Raw genomic sequence first — 22,576 nt, forward strand, 5'->3', positions numbered from 1 at the left:
ACATGAATCATTATACTATCAGTTTACAACAATTTTTTATTCCTTATTTGATCCCTCAGTGGCTTTATAATAGGGATATTGTAATCAACATTAATCTACGATATTTTCTTTACTGATGGACAAGAAATGGATAGAACTAGAATTCCATTTGTTTTAGATTATGATCTATAGTATTCTTAAGACTAACTTATCACACTTCCACGTCCTTCAGTCATTCATTTCTCACTCTTCTCACATAAATGCAACATACACACATAGGCACTCTTTACTAGCTACATAGCAAGCATTCCTTGTGACGTCACACATTTCGCAGCCACAATTTCTCATTTAGGGCAACCTTCCCCTCTAGTTTACAGTACATGCGCTACTATAACAGGTATAACAGAGAATTAACTACAAAACATGCACTATTGTAACAACTACGACACATATAATTAACAACCAAAACATGCCTTATAGTAACAAAATCCTACACACACAATTACCGCTACTCCCACTACAACCGGTTTCTACCATAACTTACACCCTTTTTCCTTTGTACACCTCATTTGAGGTTTTTGCATCGTTCCTCTTCATTCTGGCTACCGCTCCTTCCTGTAACACAACTTCTGGATACGGATTAATCCTTCTCCTTACATATTTATCTCCTTCTGGAGTAATTTCGTCCTTACTCTCCTTACTTTCATGTGCGACTTGTCTGCTCATTGATCACCTGGTACATGTTATTGCTCGGAATACAATTTATCCTAATACATTTTTCACACAACATATACAATATACTCTAAATCTATTTTACCTATATTCTATTGTTCCACAGTTTTTATTCAATGAGGGGTTTCACGTTTGATACGTGATGAAGCCCTCTCGATTTTCTCGTCCTCAGTCTCAGTACTTCTATTGCGTTCGGATGAGGGATACGGCACACACGGTACGGACCATTGTACAGGCTTAGGAACTTCTTGCAGATTCCCTTACCTCTGTTTGACAGTTTGTGTGACCGAACCCACACCTTCTGTCCAATGAAGAATTTTATTTTTCTCGTTTTCTTTTGGTACGCCTATTGACTCCGGTCTGCCGCACTCTTGATGTTTTCCAGCGCGAGATCAACGACCTCCTTGTGTCTTGGTTGTCTTTCCTTTGGCCAAGGTATGACTTTCCATATTCGATTAGGGGCTCCTTATTCTTTAGCACTAACACTGGTGGCAACATCGTGGAGGCATTTGGCAATTCATTTAAGATCTCCTGGAACGCCTTTAGGTGTATGTCCCACGTGTTATGCTTCCTATAACAGTACAGCCTTCACAGCCGCCCTAATTCCTTCATTATTCTCACGGCGGGGTTAGACGACGGGTGGAACAAGGATAAAAAATTCGGCTTTATTTTCCTCCTCCTCAACATCCGCAGCCAATGTTTAGATCGGAATTGCAGTCCGTTATCCGATATCACTCGTTTCACCGGCCCGACCTCGCGCACGAAATCGTTCGCGAATGCCGCCGCCACCGTTTTCCCCGTTGCTTTCCTCAGCGGAGTAAAGCAAACGAACTTCGACGTCAATTCCACGGCTACAAGAATGAACGCGTAGCCAGATTTCGTTTGAGTTATTGGCCCGAACAAGTCCACCGCGGCGACGTCTCGCAACCTGCTTAGAATGATCGGGTACATCGGTGCAGCAAAAGATGTGGTGGGCGGTTTCGTCCTTTGGCATGGTTTACACACTCTAATTACCCGCTGTATCCTCTTTAGCATGTTATTGAAGTAACAGGCCTTTCGTAACTTCTGGAAGCACTTCCGTGCTCCGAAGTGTCCGTAACTTAGGTGTATATACCACACTAGCTTATTTATTAGCTCCTCAGGTGTTAACACCAGCCATCGCGGATCTTCTATGCTCCGTTTCCGGAAGAGGATTCCGTTCTCTATTCGGTAGTACTGCCGAATAGCAGCTTGGGACCTGTCCTTCCACTTCTCTTTCACCTCCTTTAGTATCGGGTCCTTCTCTTGTTCGCGCCCGACATTCTTTAGTGACATCGTCACAAAGTTTTCGAACGTGACGTTTTTCAGGTAGAGAATACTGAAATTATTCTCGCCCGGGTCACCGTCTATGCCGTGTTTTAGACCTATCGGAGCCCGAGACAACGCATCTGCTATCAGGTTTTTTTCTCCTGGAATTTATTTAATTGTGAAATCGAATTCCTGTAGATACAGCGCCCAGCGAGCTAACCTGCCGTGGGCCAACTTTGCCGACATCAGAAATTGTAATGCCCGATGGTCGGTGAACACTTTAGCATTTCTCCCATACAGGAAGTACCGAAATTTGCTAAACGCAAAGACGACAGTGAGTCCCTCGAGTTCCGTCACCGAGTAATTTCTCTCTGCCCTCGATAGCACTCTACTCGCGAAAGATACGGGCTTCCATGTCAACATATCCTTCTCGTCTTCCCCTTGGAAGAGAACCGCGCCGAGTCCGTTTAACGAGCTATCCGTCATCAGATAAAATTCCCTACTCAAATCTGGATGCGCGAGAATCGGTGCATTCACCAATGCTTTCTTTAACCTCACGAACTCATTCTGTGCTTGCTCGTCCCAGTACCAGATCGTGTTCTTGCAAGTAAGCGCGCAAAGACGTGGCATGGACAGCACACTTAGGTTTACAAATTTCTTAAAGAAATTCACGACTCCTAAGAATCCTCTTAGTTGTCGCTTAGTCGTGGGTCTTGGGAACTCCGCAATTGCCTTGATTTTATCCGGGTCCGTTTGTATCCCGTCCACCGAAACTACATGTCCCAGGAACTTTATCTTCTGGCGCCACAACTTCGACTTTTCCAGGTTTACGGTTATTCCTGCTCTCTCAAAGGCGTCTAATAATCGATTTAATACTTCATTATGTTTCTCCCATGAACTTTCCGAGACTAATACGTCGTCGACGTAGACCGTAATTATTTCACGCAGGTCTTCCGGAAGGATGCTGTTCAAGCCTCGTATGAACGCCGCCGCCGAAACATTCAACCCGAACGGAAGCCGTCTGAACTGGTAGCAGTTACCGTAGCATAAAAACGCGGTATACTGCCTACACTCTTGATGCAGCACGATTTGCCAGTAACTAGCTCGCAAGTCTATGGAGGATAACACCTTCACTCCATGAAACCGTTGCAATAATTGCTCCAGGCTTTCCAGCCTGTCTGTTTCTGCCTTTATTACCGTATTTATTTGCCGAGAATCCAGCACCAACCTCACAGATCCGTCTCTTTTCGGTACTACTAGGAGTGATGAGTTGTATGTACTCACGGCGCGTTTTATAACGTCTTGTTCTAACATCTTCGCAATCTCCTTCTTGACCTTTTCTTTATGCGCTAATGGAATCGGGTATGGCCTGACGAAGAACCTTTTATGTTCTCGTATTTGGAATTTGTACTCGAGGTTCCTTATCGCACCCAGTGCGTCTGAGAATATTTTCTCATGGTTCCTCAGAACTTCTAATAATCGTACACGGGCATCCTCTGGTATGTCTCCTACATTGCGCATGCTTTCCTCAATTATTCGCTCGAAGACCTCAACCTTTCCATGTGTGGAGGACGGTCAACTCACGCCATTTACACGGTTTATGAGGATCTCCGGCTCAGGGCGCAATTCCGGGTAAGTGAGAATTCGTAGGCAGCTAGTTTCCGCTCCGTCCCGTAGGACCCAATTATTGAACTTTAATTCTACGGGTTTTCCATCTCTGTTCAGAGACATGATGCCTCCACCCAGGTCTACAATTGCCTGGTGAGCGCTTATAAAATCCATCCCGAGAATCATTTCGGTGTTCATTAGGGACACAATGAAGAAGTTTGCCTCGAACTCTTCGCCCTGGCATTGGAACGTAATCCTAGTCTGCCACTTGACTTTTACACTTTTCCCGTATATCGCTCCCTTCACCTTTGTACCCCGCAACGGCAAAGTCGGCAAAGTTCCCGTCTCCTCGCATTTCTGGAATGCGGCCTCACTAACGATCGAAACCGGGCTTCCCGTGTCGACTATGCAGTCCAGTGAAATTACTTTCACCGAGATCGCAATTACTGGGCTGACGGCCGAAATCCGGTTATCCGTCTGCTCCTCCAGTAATGTTTCCCTAATGTCGTCTTGACCAATGTACCTTATCTCGCGGTTATTCTTTATCGGGGGTTGACTAAGGTTGTCTCCCTCGATTGGCACAGGTTATAATGTTTGATATCCTCCTGGTTCTGGGGCATTCCTCCGTGGATCGGCCGATCTGATTTCTACGTCGTCGGTGATATTTTCCCTTCTCTTTCTCCCTGTGGCCTGTTCGCTTCCTTCACCCCTATTTTGTGGTGAATTCGCACGATTCCCGTGGTTGTTTCTACCTTTATCCCGGTTATCGTGCCCGTCGTGCCGGCCATTGTGTCCCTGGGCTTTGTAGTAGCCATGCTTGTTACCATTTTTCCAATTCGCCTTGTATGGCTGGAAACTGGTATTCGCATGCTCCGCTACATGTGAGATTGTACGCTTCCGCGTTTTACTGCGACCACGACTCACTCTCCTATTTCTTCCTACGTCCTCTCCTCCTGCGGTCTGTACCCTTTCCGGTATACATTGTCCTATATCATACTCCAATTCTTGTAGGAATAATTTAAACGACTCTAAACCGTCCTTACAACGCCCGGCTAATATGATATGGCGAAGCTGCGCTGGAAGCTTCATTATACACAGCCTTATCAGTTCGCCCGGACTGTAAAGGTTGTACAAGAATTGGTTATTCTGCAACATGTTTTCAAACAGTCTTGCAGGACTCGCGAAACCGGATTGACTAAGACTCGGCAGCATCATTATCTGATGTTTCACCCGATCTTGCGCAGCTTCGGACCAATATGCCGAGAGAAATTCACGCTGGAATTCCTTCACCGTTTTACAATTTCTCGCTATGGCTCTCATCCGTACTGCGGGTTCAGCCTCAAGATGCCCGCACATGAACTCGATTTTATACTCATCCGGCCAACTGGGCGGAAGGCAGAATTGGTACTGCTCCAAGAAAGCCCGTGGGTGGATTCCGTTCACAGAATTTCTAAAGACTTCGAACTTCCGTACGGAGAGAAAGTGCTTATAGTCGAAGCCTTCCACTTCCCTCCGGTATGGATCTTCGCACGGTTTTAGGTGTCGTTCCCGACACCTCCCTACATTTCTGCGTTCGCTAGCCTCTTCGTAATCATCCTCGTGTCCGGAATCGCGTCCCTCGCTTTCGCACGCGTCCTTGCGCACATGGTCCTCCCTCTCGTCACCGCGAGTGAGGAGATTTTCCACGTGGTCCATGCGTTCACATATGTCATTGGTAACTATCCGTTGCCGCCTATTGACTTCGCATTGGCCTTCTTGAAATTTCCGCAATGCCTGTATCTCCTCGTTATCCCTCGAGTTCAGAATTGCAGCACTCTCGCTTCCCTCTGATATTGAAGTCCACAACCTTCTCCGCGAGTTTTACTAACTCCTCCTTTACTTTCTTTGTCTCCTCGCTATTTAATGTCTTAACCGTATCTATCTTTTCCTCAAGATCCACAGTTGCCCTACTGTTTTCGTGAACCTTTTCTTGCGTTGCTTCTTCTGCTTTTACTCGTGCTATTACCTTTTTCTTCTCGGTAATGCATCGTTCCCTTAAAGTTTGGAGCCCCTTTTCTAATTTTTCTCTGTGGGTTTTCATTTCGATCCTAACTTTTTTTTCTTCCTTTTCGAGGGTGTTTAGTTTACTGCCAACCACTTCGAATTTCTCATTGACGTCCTTTCGAACCCCTTCGATTTCAGACATCATGCCCTCGAATTTCGCTTCCTGCCTTTTATTATATTCTTCGTGCCTTTTATTATTTTACTCCGCTTAAGATCGTTCTCGGGTTCTTTTCCATCATTTTGACCAATTCGGTCATCCACGTGTTACTACTTGTGTCTGCATTGGTCAGCGCATTTTGGCTACTCGTTGCATTCTCTAATTCATCTGCACTCGCGCTCGGGTCCAAAGTCCCGCTATTTGCTGTGGAATTGGCCTGCTCATTTTCCAAGTTCAACATTGCCGTAGCGCCGCTGAAATCATGGTAATTCCCGTTGCCTGCCACGTCTCTCTCCGTGGCTACCTAATTGAGGATAACTTCCTCCTCACCTGGCCAGTTTTCCCTAGCACCGCTCCTCGAGCGAGCACGTGTTTCCATTCTGGACACTAGGCTTACGTTTCGGGCTAAGTGCCTAAATAACGGCTTCGCTCGTGGAAAACAGACTTCCTACTTTCGCTGCACGAATCGCGACAAATTCTCGCAGCTTAACGTAAGTTAATTTCACACGCAACCTAGTACATTTATTTGGTCACACGTAACCTAACCCATTTATTTAGTCACACGCAGCCTAACACGTCTGAAATTCCCCCAAAATACATGGATAAATACACACAAGAAAATTGCCCCCAAAATCACACAAATAAAATCACAAGCAATGCAGTATATTCAACGCTGTATTCTCAACGCTGGTTCTATTCACAAATAGGAATTGTGAATGTTGTGGAAATTTAATTTTGTTAGCACATCCTAGCAATCTCCCAGCATCACAAAGGGTTCCTAAACTGAACGAGATCCTGGCGGGGTCACCATTATGCATGATACTTGCTTTCCGCACCCTCGGCAGGCCTCCTCAGTTTTATAAATGCACCTGTACTATAGAAGACGCCGGCGGCCATTTGCAGCAACAAGCATCAATACTCAAACTAAAGTTTTATTCAGTGGTTTTGATCAAGTTAGAATTAGAATATTATTATAATGAAGTTTTAATACCACCTTACAGAGTTTATTAAATGAAATATGCCCATGAGTGGGACATAGACAGGTGATTAACTGAAATAAGCATACCAAATATTCTGTGAAATGATAAGGGAATATGGTGTGGCTGGGAGAAATCACTGTAACATATTTATATAATAACACAATCACATTTATTCAATAAACATTACCATCTCAAATATTCCCTCTCACTTACCACGGGCTGCTGGCGTGATACAAATAGTATAATATCTAAGTAAACTTAGTTAAACATCCAGCTAACATGTGCCGTGAATCGACAATGACTACCGCCTGCACATTTCTATCATCACTTAGCCACACACACACACTAACATTCACTCTATTCATTTTATCTAACAGATAAAAGAGGAAGGTTCCCATACACCAAGTGGGACAACATTGGGAGAGAGCACATGGTTCCAACTGTAACTTTAATTCGGGCAAGTCCCGTCTTCACGTTTAACTAACTCCGCGAGTTTTACTGGATATTATGAAGGAACAATTAAATCACACGCGTGAATTTACGTAGAAGATCCAGCTCGATCACGAAATGTGATTACATCGATCTGAAGCTTCTCACCAAGAAATGCACGGGGTCTGCGGACCTCGTGTTACAATCTCTCCACAATCAGTAGTCAATAAACACGTTTAAATAAAATACACTTTGCATATATACTTCACACTCACACTGAAATGCAAATTGAGCAATTCTGAGTATTACTCGAAAATGAGCGCCTGTTCACTCCCAAATCCAGTGAACACAAATTCCCATGAAATTACTTGGTAAAATAAATCATCTCCCTATCTCTCCTAACCGAGATGATTCTAGGAAATACCATAGTGGCTTTCCTCAGCAGAGAAGCTGCTTCCAAGTTCAAAGTGAACATGGAATTCTAAATCTTCGCTAACTATCGGAGCGATAGACCAGAGCGTGCTTACTCACTCAGGTCTTCCCAGCAACAACCTCGATACGGTCTCCCTCGTCCGGGTCCACACATCGTGGCCGCAAGGACTCAGAGATACCGCACACGGTTATTTGCCAACCTAACGAGCGCTAATGACGCGCGTGGAGCTTATGCCTCTCTGGTACAGTGGAGTCGCGCTCTACTAGATTCGAGGTTGGCTACACTTCCACTATGCCTATAACACACCCACAGCCGACATCTCACGCATACCTCATCATACGTTCGCATTCACACTTTGCAGACAATTACCATATCTAATATTAAAATGATCGTCTATATTTAAATAACCCTATCTTACTAATTATCATCAGGCTCTTCCCTGAGTGTCGGAAGGGCACTCAGGTGTCTTTAGTTGTGGGGTCTAGCCATGTAGCGGCTTACATGGAGCCGTTACACTATTCTGTCTCACCCTGTGGAAAATATCCACAGGTTCCGTGTTGGAAAGTCAGAAACATAATCTGCTTCTCTGGTCTCAACCGATGAAATGTATCAGCTTTTCCCTGTGTCAATCAACTACCGTGTGACAAGGAACTATCACCCACAAGAATCCCCTGACCACATAACTAACCGCGACATTTACTACCTAAAAGACGCAACAATAAATACGACATGAAAATCAATAATGATGATTTCTTCGGAAGCGATAAGGAACGTTAGTACTCGCATTACCGTGATCAAGAATGTAGCCGATAGCTTAACACATGTGCTAATAGATGTATTTTATTTTTATCTCGTGAACGGAATATATCCCACTTTATGGAAAAGAAGCATAATCCGATCCGTTCCTAAGATCGAAAACCCGCGATCACCTTGTGTTACCGATCAATCAACGTATTATCTGCAGTTTCCAAAGCCCTGGAATATATTGCCCATGACTAAATTACTGAACACGTAAGCGAGTTCAATTTCTTTGACAAATACCAGTCCGGCTTTTATAAGCGCCAAAGCAGAAATATTGTATTAATTAACGTAACCTGTTAATATACCATAGACAACCCCGAGGCCACAATATTGACCATACTAGACTTCAGCAAAGTTTTTAATACCGTCAGCTTTGACATACTGCTCAGAAAAGGTGACAACTAAATTTATCAGATAGTGTCCTAATGTGGTTTGAAACCTACTTGAAAAATAGACAGCGTATTGTTGTCCTTGGGAGTGCAAAATCGCCCTGTAAACATGTTCTCATCGGAGTACCACAAGGGTCAGTCTTAGTCCATCTTTCGTTTCTCTTTTATGTCAGTGACGTTCCATCGGTTCTGTCTTCTTGTAAATATCATTTGTAGGCCGACGAACTCCAGCTCTACCTTAGTGCCAGACTTGCAGATATGAATATTGCTACTGCTCAGCGCAAAGATGACCTTTCTTGGAGGTAACGTGGATGAAAAACCTGCGCTTAAATTAAATGTAAAAAATGTCCCAAGTAATCTCAGTATATCATCATAAATTAATAAGTTCAGAATTCTACGATCAGCTGCCTCCCATACAATCAGAAGGCATCCCATTACCATATTAGAAAGCAGTGAAGAACTTGGGTGTAATTTTGAATGAGCATTTAAATTGGACAAAGAATACCGTTGCCTTACGCCAAAAGTCTGCCGCTTGCCTCTATGCCCTGGAAAGGTTTCGGAACGTATTTCCATAGGATATGAAACGTAACATCTTTCGTGCTATATAAACACAAGGTATCACCCACCTAGTATCGTAGCTGTCCTGATTCATAAAACAAAAACATCAGCAATTTCGTTAGCTATCACTGCTGTCCGCCTCTGGAACAACCCAGAACTCTTCCCACAATTCCCTGATCTGCTACTTTTAAGAAAGAGTTGAAGAAATTCCTCCTGCGAGCCTCATAGCTCTTCTCCAAAATTAAATTATATAGCCATTTCCTCCTCTGTCAACTAGCAGATCCACTACCCCTATCTTCTTCCAGATGTTCTTCTTTCTCTTTTCCTTTTTCTGTGAATCATCCGACCTTCTCTTCCCTTATTTTTTTTAACAGTGTGTTATCACATTCACCTTTCCTTCCATCTTCCACCCCTTTCTCTATGCCCATTGCTGCTAGCATTCATAATTTAAAAAAAAACATAACTGATTAAAGTCTATAATTATAGTTTTTACCATGTACAAATATAAACTGTCAGTATGTTATATGGACTTAGCATAACATACTTACTGTTAAATATGGAAAGTGAAACATGTAGAACGCTTGGTCAGCTGTAAGAGAGGGCCTGATGGTCCTAATTTTGCCGGCTTAGATAAATCAAGAAATAAATAAAAAATAAATTTCATGTGGTTTGTATGTGTTGTTCCTCGCACTTTGTGCAACCATTCATGGTAAAATATTTATTTTGAGATTACCCCAAACATTTTTTTGATGCACAACGCAGTCCTAAATATCCGTCTCACTTAGTCCAACTGTTCTATACTGGTTACAGGTCCACACAGTGAAAGTATTAATTTCAAAGTTCGTTTCGGTAACGAATTATTTTTAATTTCGGTTTACTAGAAACGTCCTCGGACCATTTTAAACAGAAATGTTAACGGACGTGTACTCAACTTAAATCACGATTTCACTTACGAGTGAAGTTTGGCCTATGCACTATACATTAATAATGATTAAGAGAGTCGGCTCATGATATTACCATATCGTCATAGTCCAATACAATAAGGACAGGTCACTAAATTCAAAGGCCCTTGCTTAAATTTCTTGTCCAAAGCATTCAAGAAATACTTCCTCACGCAAACATCGCTGTAGCCTCATGAAGCTCGTTTCCAAGTTCCAGCAGTACAACCTAGTCTAATTTACGTACTAGTTCTCGGGCTGATCTTTGCTTTCTAATGCAATACTTGGATACCATTTCATATGTTGAGTCACAGTTCCGATATGAAACGACACAGCTTTAGGCTCGCACTTTCAATACGACCAACCAATTGCACTGACAAGGCTGAAGACGCTATTCCATTATTGTGTTGTTTTATGTTCCCACATCCGCAGTATTGGAATATTTACAGAATTTTTACTTTTGCATGATTTTGTAGTTCATGCGTGAGCATACGAGATGTCTGTAGCTGTTCTCCTTATACTCTATACAAGTACAAGCCATTGGGAAGCCGACCGCTGTGGCCGAGCGATTCTAGGCGCTTCAGTCCGGAACCGCGCTGCTGCTACGGTCGCAGGTTCGAATCCTGCCTAAGGCATGAATGTGTGTGATCTCCTTATGTTAGTTAAGTTTAAGTAGTTCTACGTCTAGGGGACTGATGACCTCCCTCAGATGTTAAGTCCCATAGCGCTTAGAGCCGTTTGAACCATTTGAGCCATTGGCAACAGATATCCCAAGCCTTCTGATACCATTGTAAACCTGTGACGATTGTTCCTGTAATGTGAAAAGTATTAAGTCGTAGAATGTAGTGTTTCTGTTACGTGTTATATTAAACATTCTGACGATGCCAGGTCGGTACAAAATGCCTGAAAATATCTTGAAGTCTCAGAACAACGGTGAAGAAGACAGAAGGTAGAAGAAAAGTCTTCCTACAGAAAAGGAAACAGCGTTTTTCAACCTGCGCTGCAAATAACATTCAGGATCTGCTTTCTGTAACACAACTACGGTAAAAAAAGTCGCTGCAAGAAAAATTTATCAGTGTGGAGGAATGAAATTTCGGGAATACATTTGTCTAGGTCACATCTTTAAGTGATTAAAGTTGCAACATCAAAGGTTAGTGTAAGCGCGAGGTAAACCATTGCAAATGTGAAATGCAGGTACTTTAATAACCGGTGTAACCTCGAGACTGTTGAAAGTGAGCATACAGACGTGCTTGCGTTGTGTTGTACAGCTGCTGGATGTCAGTTTGTGGGAATAAATTCCGTGCCTGTAGTATTTGGTCGGTCAATACAGGGACAGTTAATGCTGTTTGTGGATGACGCTAGAGTTCTTGTCCGATGATGTCCCATATGTGCTCGACTGGAGACAGATCTCGTGATCGGACTGGCCAAGGCAACAAGTCGATACGCTGTAGAGCATGTTGTGTTCCAACATTCGTATATGGGCGAGCGTTATCCTGTTAGAAAACACCTCCTGGAATGCCGTACACCAAACTGACGTACGATTTTGCAGTCAGGGTGCGCGGGATGCTCAAGAGAGTACTGCTGTCGCACGAAATCGCACCTCAGACCATAATTCTAGGTGTAGGTCCAGTGTAACTATCACGCAGACCGGTTGTTTGCAGACCGTCATCTGCCCTCCTTCTAACCAACACACAGCCATCACTGGCACTGAGGTACGAGTAGAACCAGCTTTCGTCAGGAAACACAACGGACTTCCACCCTGCCTTCCAATGAGCTCCTTCTTCAAACCACTGCAGTCACAGATGTCGCTAGTTTGGAGTCGGTGGAGTTCACGCTATGTGGCCTCTGGCTCGGAGCTTTTCTTGAAGTATCCGATTTGTACCAGTTCGTTGGGTCACTCTGGCGCCGACCGCTGCTCTGCCACACATGCAGTACGACATGCCAGAGTCATACGCTGAACATGATGGCCATCCCTCTTGGTGGTGCCAAGTCTTCGTCTGGAGCCCGGTCTTCTTGCGACTGTACTTTCTCGTGACCAAAATGGTTCTAATGGCTCTGAGCACTATGGGACTCAACAGCTGAGGTCATCAGTCCCCTAGAACTTAGAACTACTAAAACCTAACTAACCTAAGGACATCACACACATCCATGCCCGAGGCAGGATTCGAACCTGCGACCGTAGCGGTCGCCCGGCTCCAGACTGAAGCGCCTAGAACCGCTCGGCCACACCGGCCTGCTCTCGTGACCACCGCTGCCAGCAAACATGTACAGCGGCTACAGTCTTGTCCAGTCTTTCTGTAATATCTCAAAAGGAATATCCATCTTCTCGTAGCCCTATTACACGACCTCGTCCAAACTCGGTGAGGAGGTTCTAATGGCGTCTCTACAGCTTAACAGGCATTCTTGACCAACATCAACTCACCACGTCCAATCTCAAAAGTAACTAAAGCTCACGACCATTGCAGCGTGTATTTAAAGCAAACCTGATAGTCATCTTCATAGTGGTGCTAATAGCGCTACTCTTATGTGACACGTGTAAAATTTGAAGAAACATCATCTTTCTGACGTAGAAACACTCCAACATCAGTTTATCTCGCAGAACTTTTCTTTTGTGCTGCGATTTTTTTACGTCAGTGTATATTACCCTCATTGGGCAAAAGTTATGGTAAGTCTATGGGTGTGATGTATATACGGCAATGCCCCTCCACGAGCCCTCAAAAGTACAATAACATATCCAAGCATGCATTCTAAAAGGTGTTCCAAAAACAGATTGACCACGGATATTGCAGCACTACCCACATTTTATCTTGTACAGGTTTTATCGAATGTTCACAGATACAGCATCCCATAAATATTAGACTAAGTTAAAATCTGGTGATATGGGGGCCTGGTCACTGGCGTGATTTCAGTGGAATGTTCATCAAGTCACTTGTGTGCTACCAAATACCGACAATATGTCACACTGACCTACTGAAACATGGTATCTCCGTCAGGTTACCCTAATGTCACATGGGGCTGCAGATGTCCTGCAACAATGTTCAGATGATGTGCATGTTCAGTGGTCGCCGTAGCAAGACACTAGGACCTAACTGCAACAGTTTGAACACAGTCCGGGCTCTAACCTCCAATCAGAACACGACTTTGTTGAGGGGAAGAGTATATAGCTTCATGAGGCATGCATTGCATTCTCACGTGCCCGTCATCACGACAGCATGAAAACCAAGATTCATTAGATGTGCTACAGGCCTCCTCTGTTTCACAGCCCATTGACCACTGACGACGTTCGCGGACTCTTGCCAGTCGTTGAGCTCCGACTCGAGGTGTCAGGGAAGGGGACGTGACCCGGTCATCGACTGTTGAAGGCCGTGCAGCAGACTTGCCTCGATGCACTTCCGCTGGAACTGGTTTCTGACGAAGCAGACGGTCGATCACAGCATATGGATGTGTGGAGGCGACATGACGATCGTTCGTCCGAGACTTGGGGTCGTCCCGTCTGGTGGCTTACGAGAGCTGTATTGAAGACGCGGAAAGATACTGTTGACTTCGGAAACAGAAATTCTTGTGTAATCTCGGATAACATGACTTGCGAAATATAGATGTATACAAGCATTGACCCAAGAGTCTTGGACCGACTATCATCTCACCATCGAAGTCGTTTAACTTTCAGCGTAGTTCCATGGTTTTGGAACAACAATCTTTACATCTATATATGTTGGCTCGGCGATGAAGTGCCCACTGAACCGCACCGTATTCACCGACCCGTATTCTCTGATTACCTCGACGTTGGGCGCTCATAAGCACCAACCACCGACCCGTATTCACATCCCTTAACGTTAAAAAAATACTCTTTAAGTAACAGTAGATTTCCCCTTCAATTTTCATTATTTCAGGTATTTAAAGCCCCTCGAGAAAAAAAAGTCCATTTCTATTTTGAAAATAAATCTTCAACAAGTAACCGAGCTAGCTTAGGAAAAAGACAGATTTCTATTTAATATACTATGTTCAAAATGTTATTGTATGACCAACTGATCATACCGTCGTCCTTTACATTTTATAATCTGATCCGTGTCCGGCTCGCGTTGATGCCGCTCATAGCTTGGCATCTTGTAATAGCGATAGTGGCCTCTAGTTTCCTTAGTGTCTTTACTGGCGCCACTACGTTTGCTCGCCTTGTCTGTCCGTGAGCAACAGCAGCGCTTATCGATAGTGCGTACTGTGCTTTGGAGTGGCCTCTACTACTTCCAGGTCGTCGTGTGCCGAGCTAGTTGAGTTGAAACAGATCGGCAGTGAGGTCCAGACAGCCAGACAGTACTCGCCCAAACGCTGGCGACACACAAGCACTGGAAGGATGTGGTCGCGGGAGTGCACGACCACGTCAAGGACCGGATTCAGCTAGTTTTAATTAATGGACTGTGATATTCGAGTAGTGCAACTTTTACCTGTGTGTGTGTGTGTGTGTGTGTGTGTGTGTGTGTGTGTGTGTCCACCCATCGAAGTGCCCTCATGGCAACAAGTTGTCAGTCGACGATTTATACTGCGATCTTTCTCGTGCGTGACTTAAGTGGGGACGGCCGTCGCATCGGACGACGTGCATTTGGTCTTCCTACTGCTTCTGGCTTCTCTGTGTTTGTGCCGACTTATAATTCGTCCGTGTTGTTTCACTGTAACTGGTTTTAGTATTGTGAGTTGTTTGTGGAAATGTTTTCCCTGATCCGTGTGTATCTTGTGGTTTTGAATGAGCAGTTATTTTAATGCTTTCTGCGTACTGGATTTGGTGAAGGGAGCTGCGAACGGACATCACGTCGGTTGGGGGTGCAGCAGCTAGCAGGTCCGTGCAGCGCAGGGGCAAGCCGGGACCGCTGGCGGCGTGCTGCCACTGCCGGATCGAGGAGCGGTAGCTGTGAGAGCGACGACTTCGTTGCACACCGTACCCTGGACGTTTAAGTTGAGTGAACAGTTAACTGCTAATGCAGCCTCGACTATTCTGAGATCTCGCCTTTGGTCGGCAGGTTGTTCCTCCCAGGGCCGCTGAGCCTGGCGGCAATGAGTGAAGTATTTAGAGGCGGTGAAATATTGCAGTCTTCTTTCTCTATTTGTTATTCATCATTGAATTTAGTATCATTCTTATTAGTGAAGTGCAACCAGCGGTATTTTCTGCCATGTGGTCGCTAACGCCCCAGTTACAGGGTGTTTCAAAAATGACCGGTATATTTAAAACGGCAATAAAAACTAAACGAGCAGCGATAGAATTACACCGTTTGTTGCAATATGCTTGGGACAACAGTACATTTTCAGGCGAACAAACTTTCGAAATTACAGTAGTTACAATTTTCAACAACAGATGGCGCTGAAAGTGATGTGAAAGATACAGAAGACAACGCAGTCTGTGGGTGCGCCATTCTGTACGTCGTCTTTCTGCTGTAAGCGTGTGCTGTTCACAACGTGCAGGTGTGCTGTAGACAACATGGTTTATTCCTTAGAACAGAGGATTTTTCTGGTGTTGGAATTCCACCGCCTAGAACACAGTGTTGTTGCAACAAGACGAAGTTTTCAACGGAGGTTTAATGTAACCAAAGGACCGAAAAGCGATACAATAAAGGATCTGTTTGAAAAATTTCAATGGACTGGGAACGTGACGGATGAACATGCTGGAAAGGTAGGGCGACCGCGTACGGCAACCACAGAGGGCAACGCACAGCTAGTGCAGCAGGTGATCCAACAGCGGCCTCGGGTTTCCGTTCGCCGTGTTGCAGCTGCGGTCCAAATGACGCCAACGTCCACGTATCGTCTCATGCGCCAGAGTTTACACCTCTATCCATACAAAATTCAAACGCGGCAACCCCTCAGCGCCACTACCATTGCTGCACGAGAGACATTCGCTAACGATATAGTGCACAGGATTGATGACGGCGATATGCATGTGGGTAGCATTTGGTTTACTGACGAAGCTTATTTTTACCTGGACGGCTTCGTCAATAAACAGAACTGGCGCATATGGGGAACCGAAAAGCCCCATGTTGCAGTCCCATCGTCCCTGCATCCTCAAAAAGTACTGGTCTGGGCCGCCATTTCTTCCAAAGGAATCATTGGCCCATTTTTCAGATCCGAAACGATTACTGCATCACGCTATCTGGACATTTTTCGTGAATTTGTGGCGGTACAAACTGCCTTAGACGACACTGCGAACACCTCGTGGTTTATGCAAGATGGTGCCCGGCCACATCGCATGGCCGACGTCTTTAATTTCCTGAATGAATATTTCGATGATCGTGTGATTGCTTTGGGCTATCCGAAACATACAGAAGGCGGTGTGGATTGGCCTCCCTATTCGCCAGACATGAACCCCTGTGACTTCTTTCTGTGGGGACACTTGAAAGACCAGGTGTACCGCCAGAATCCAGAAACAATTGAACTGCTGAAGCAGTACATCTCATCTTCATGTGAAGCCATTCCGCCAGACACGTTGTCAAAGGTTTCGGGTAATTTCATTCAGAGACTACGCCATATTATTGCTACGCATGGTGGATATGTGGAAAATATCGTACTATAGAGTTTCCCAGACCGCAGCGCCATCTGTTGTTGAAAATTGTAACTACTGTAATTTCGAAAGTTTGTCTGCCTGAAAATGTACTGTTGTCCCAAGCATATTGCAACAAACGGTGTATTTCTATCGCTGCTCGTTTAGTTTTTATTGCCGTTTCAAATATACCGGTCATTTTTGAAACACCCTGTACCTGCCCTGGAGGTTAGCATACTTTCCGGCAGTGTACCTTTCCTCGTCGTGTTCGACAGCTTTTTGTATTGTACGGTGCATATTTTTTGGGAGGTCTACATTGGTTCTAGTGTTTCCTTCGGCCTTGGGTGTTTTCTGAAGACGTAGTGCCGTCTGTCTCTTCGCCCTTGCCTAAAAATATTCCACCGTTGTACCGCTGATCGGACGTTAGGCGGATTGGTTAGTCGGTCGGTCGGTGCTTAAGCTGCCCTAATTTTAGTTGCCATCCTATTGCGTGAGTACAACTCTTGGCTGCCTGTCTCACCTTACGCTATATCCGAGTTACTTTCCCAGGCCGACCCTTGGAACACTTGCTGAGAACCACTTGTCCTGTTTCCTTAGATTGTGATGTTTGTTTTAAGGATATTTGTAATTTTCTAATTATTGTTGCTGTGGCCTTCAGCCTAGCAATAATTTCATCTATTTCATAATAAGGCCTTCAGCCGTGTTACAATAAGTTTTTTTAAAAGCAAACTTGTTTTGAAAGCAAAGTATTTGTTGAAATGTGTGCTATTTGGAATTGTTCTTCTGACTTCTAATTCAGGCCTTCAGCTGTTTGTTATTTAAAGTTGTGCATGGCCTTCAGCCGAGAATAATTTGATGTCTTTTGTGAAAAGTCCTTAATCAGTGTTACAGTAAGTTTTTTTAAGCAAACTTGTTTTAAAAGCAAGAAATTGTTTTAAAAATTTGTTTCTTTAAATAAAGTTTACGTGTTTGTTGTGCAAAAGAGAGTAACTGATTACGGCCCCATCCTGAGAAGCCAGATCTCATAATCTAATAAATTATTTTTCCACTTTGCATTTCATAGCTCTCTTCGTATGGCATTTCTAAATACATTTTTCCTTTTCGTAGGAAGAGTATGTGAAATACTTGATCAAGCTATACCACGGTTGTTCAAATGTAACTGCCTTTTCTTTTCTTTCAGATTATTGATAACAAGAGCGTAAGTTTCTCAAACTTTTTGAAATATACAAATGATTAGGAGTTAAAAGCTGACATTTTAATTTACAACATTCTCAGCAATTCCAAATTTCATTTTTGTGATAAAACAGACATGTGTGGAAGAGAAATAGAAAACACACCAGCAGTGTGACTAATAGTCACTATCAAGTTTCTAGCCTCTGTTATTCTTGCGCTTACACCTTCTTCTATGGGCAAACACTGTGTAAATACCTCTTTATCTGTTCGATAAGAGTGTCTCTCTCTATTCACCTCTCAACATAAAAAGACGGTTCAGGTCACTCTGACTGTAGATTCACCTGATCTAGGTGTTGGCCCTCCCTTACAAGGGTGTGTCTACCCTTTATTTCTCCGATGCCTATATGAAATCCCGTACATCCAACTTCATATTCTTAACAGCATTCACAGCCTCTGATCCTTATGTTTATATCTCCCAATGACGATGTTTCCGCGAAACATATCAAATCTACTCAGTTACTCCAACGTATGTTTCCTGAGTCCTTCTTTTATAACTGCTACCTATGCTACTTTCAGTGTTACAAATTACCTAAATCTGTATGAAATCATGTAATAAAAAGCTTCCTTTCGCGATATTCTTCCTACGTTTGTTATACTATTTGTTACTAACAACATTCTTCCACGCTCTTCCAGGTGTTCATCACCTTCCCATAATTGCTACTTGTTAATAACTGTTAGCCCGCGATCTACGCGGTCACATTCCGCCCTCATTGAAAACAATTACAAAAGTACAATTTGCAATGTCTGAACGTATTTATTTTTCATTTCTTTCGGCCAATACTCGCAATATACACTAAGAACTCACTATGCGAATACTGTTGCGAATACCTGTATGTTTGGTCTCAATCTCTGTTTAATCTTTCTAGTTCATATAAGACATATCTATTTAACAGATAACCTGTGCCACTATTTTACAAGAGGTGTAATATATTGATAACTATAGGCTTTTTATTGCACTGACACAAATCATTTGTTCAGTAACGCTCTCTCGTCAGAAATAACTTGAGCCTTCTATATTCCTTTGGCTCCTCATCTGTTAAGCAATTCATTAGTGGTCTCTTCCCAGAGATAATTCCATGTTCAGCTATTGCACCCAGACAATTTGCTCGCCAAACTAGCGTATATGGTAAGAGGTCATACTTGCCTTCACTTGGGGTATGATTTCCGCCCCCTTGCCCTTCCCTCTGTTTTGTGACTTGCCTAACACGTCTGTGTTTCGTCATTTCGTCATTATGTCCACAAGCTGCTACTTGCTTACGGTAGGTAACCTCCCAAACATAATGTGTCTAAGTACAGATAAAGTGATAAATTCTTATCACACAAAACGTACATAATACGTCATTTACATTCGGTACATGATACACCGTGGCTGTAGTGGTTTTTTTTTGTATTATCGCAATCGTTCCACTGATTGACGAGATAACTATGGTAAGTCCCTCTGCAACAGGGCAGAGGCAATTTCAACTGTGAGGTGCAAAGATCTGGAATGGTCTCCACTCAGCTTCACGAGGCCAAATGGGGGTCTGCATGATAAAAAAGGTTATGAAATTCTCATGAAAGCTGCAAAAATGAAGTAATATCTTAAGGCTTGCAACAGGCTGGGAGCAGCGTGACATTTATATTACTTTTACTTTGTACATCAGATGAGCATCGGCAGTTGTCACACAAGTTAGGTATTTGTTTCGCGTGGTAGACAAAGCGTAACAAAATAGTATAGCTAATTTCTCAAGACCAATTCCTCACTCAGAGAAGAATTTGTCATAGTAACATGCTTCTGCAGGCGATTTATTTCCACTCTAGAACAACTTTTTTAAATTCTTCGTAATCCATAAATGGCGAGAAAAAAAGGGATGCAGCATAACACATGAAATTTTTTCACATGAAATATTCAAACTGCCTTCTCGGATACTCCTGCTGACATTCTAACACTTGTTTTTGTTGCTTTTCACTGAAAGTAATGTTGATCAGCTATTCACGTCATTAAGACAAATTCCGTTTCCTTACTTGCATATCTTGATGACAACGTACTTCAAGAGCACGAAATTATTGAGAAGGGTTTTTTATGGTCTTCATTTCTGACACAATGAAACGTAAGTGTCAAAAAAGCCGAGTTGGCGGCCATTTGAATTTCTCAGGAACGAAAGTGTACAAAAAAAGCTGCGCTGGCAAATGGCTGTTTAGTGTACGGTGTAAGTCGCGCCTCCGACGTTTCTATGATGACAGAATTTCGAGGATTATCTTTGAAGCAACTGACTGTCGTCTTAGGGGTTAGGGAACGTCAAATCTTTCTACTTTCGATTGGGGGAAGTATAATGGAGGAGGCAATTCTTCAGGTAATTCACGACGACACTAATGTTAACAAAATATTAGTTGCAGTAAGTTTCTTCTATGTTGACGCGATGATGAGTGCTACATAATGACCTGCTGTCTGTATCTATACCATTTACAGCGTGGACAGGTGTTATCAGTTCTTAATTTTTCTGGTGGGGCACACGAATGGTTTATTCAGCAACTTGTTAATGAATGTTTTAGTACAATGGTGCATTTTACGGCTTAGTTGTCTTGAGAGCGTTATGTAAGTATAAGCTCACACACACAGCAAGTAAGAGCTCTCCTCAGACAGTTTACTGAGGACACGTTTTCTTTTTCTATACAGGATCATTCATTCCTTTCTTAGAGGATCCTGTAACTGATCTCTTAGATGTCATGCCTTTGTAAATACAAAGTACTAGGCACACCACTGCCCATTAAAATTGAAATGCCAGAAGGATACCAAGTAATGAATTTACCTTCCTTCATGTACACGCATTAGGCGAAATATAGATTTGTTCTGATAATGCTGGGCATAGAGTCAAACGGATACGTCACCCAAATCGCTTTAACGTTACGTCACAGTTCATAGATTATATGGCTGGTGAGAGGTGGCTTGTCAGTGTCTACGCAATCCGTATGAGATGTTTTTAAAGTGTCAGAGAACACGCCAAAACCCCGTGTGTCGAGGTATGTGAGGACAGCAAGAGCAAAATTCTATGTGACATTACCTTGTTGAAATACAATACTTCGCAGACTTCGAAGATAAGGCATGATTACCGGGCTTTCCACGTAACATATGCTGGCTGTGCGAACCACATGTGATTATGAAGTTCATCTAACGTCGCACTACAACATGATATCGCACGTTGGGTCCATAGAACGGTGGCAAACGCAATCTATCAACATTCGTTCTACTCAAAGACGCCACACATGGACACATCCATTACCATAGTGTAGGAATAACCGGAACTCGTACGAGACGATGGCATAGAGCCATTCCTGTCTCCAGTGTTCTCTTCGGGCGCTCTGCTGTTGGCCACCCTCACTGCCGATAGGATTCTATGTCCTCAACAATGGTCGTCCTGCTGACAGTCACTGATGCTCCAGACTGACTGTGTGGGCACATGCTTCGCTAAAATCAATCTCATTTCCTTACTCAGGCTACATGGCGTTGCTGTACGATCCTACATAGCCAACCAACAGTGAATGTGCTCTCTGGCGCTAGTCGCTTGGGGCCGTGTGTTCTGTATAGCTCTTCTTAATCCATCGATACCATACTGGTATGACGGTTATCGTATCCCAGCCAAAGCGTGAAGCTAAACTACAAACTCTACGATTTTGTCGTTGTCAAAATTCGACAAACAGTGTTAGACATTTCCCCTAATGTCATGATCCTCTTACAAAGAGACAAGCTTCAAATACAATTTTTTAGTGAAAACACACGGTATGATACTTAGCCATGTGCAGAATGTAGATGACATTATTGCTGTCTTCTTTGTGCTGTTTTAATAATGTGCATATCCAAGCATGTAGTACACTTGGTGTTGATTTTGTTTGTGTTGCACGTCGCCTTCTTGTCGCTGCTATTCTAATGGCTAGCAAAGTAGATCATGCGCTGTGGATGTCATTCCAGCCGTGGGCGATCGCTCGCTGCTGGAATTGAAATGTATGGAAGGTTAATACAAAGAGAAGCAACACCTAAGTTGTGCTATGCGTTTAGTTTATTGTGGGACATCTGTGAGAGGGAATGGCTCAGAGTCCGAGTTGTACGAGAGCCGCCACGACCCCCTGGAATCCGGCGTTGAAGTCGAGCGCGACCTCGTTGTGCTGGTAGTCGGTGCGGTCGTCGTAGTAGGCGTCGTTGGCGTCCGGTCCCCCCACCAGGGCGCCGTACAGCACGTGCGGGTTGGGGTCTGTCGTGCTGTACTGCGTCCAGTCGCAAGTCGCGGGCGCGTCGGGGCAAGACCTGCCAACAGAGCAGCATACAAGAGGTCAGAAATTTACACTTCCAGTTCAGCTTCAGCATGAGAGTCAAGAAATATGAGCAGTCGGAACAACGGAATAATTAAATATATCTGGACGATTCCTTCTTGTCCAAAACCCATTCGTGTTTCTTCACTATTTATCTACAGATGTTTCTGCTATGGTTGGTACAAATATCTTTTGCAGCAGAAACTAA

General features: G+C 43.7%; 1 protein-coding gene across 1 annotated transcript in view; it reads right to left on the minus strand.

Annotated features, from left to right (window-relative positions):
* Positions 1 to 22,100: 22,100 nt before the first annotated feature.
* Positions 22,101 to 22,576, minus strand: part of LOC126416235 (endoglucanase A-like) — a 35,264-nt gene continuing 34,788 nt past the window's right edge. Inside the window, exon 8 of the mRNA XM_050083846.1 lies at positions 22,101 to 22,363. Coding sequence (XP_049939803.1) covers positions 22,150 to 22,363 — 214 coding nt within the window. The 3' untranslated portion in view covers positions 22,101 to 22,149. The remainder of the gene's footprint in view (positions 22,364 to 22,576) is intronic.

The sequence above is a fragment of the Schistocerca serialis genome, chromosome 8 (genome assembly GCF_023864345.2).
Source record: "Schistocerca serialis cubense isolate TAMUIC-IGC-003099 chromosome 8, iqSchSeri2.2, whole genome shotgun sequence".
Classification (NCBI taxonomy): Eukaryota; Metazoa; Arthropoda; class Insecta; order Orthoptera; family Acrididae; genus Schistocerca; species Schistocerca serialis.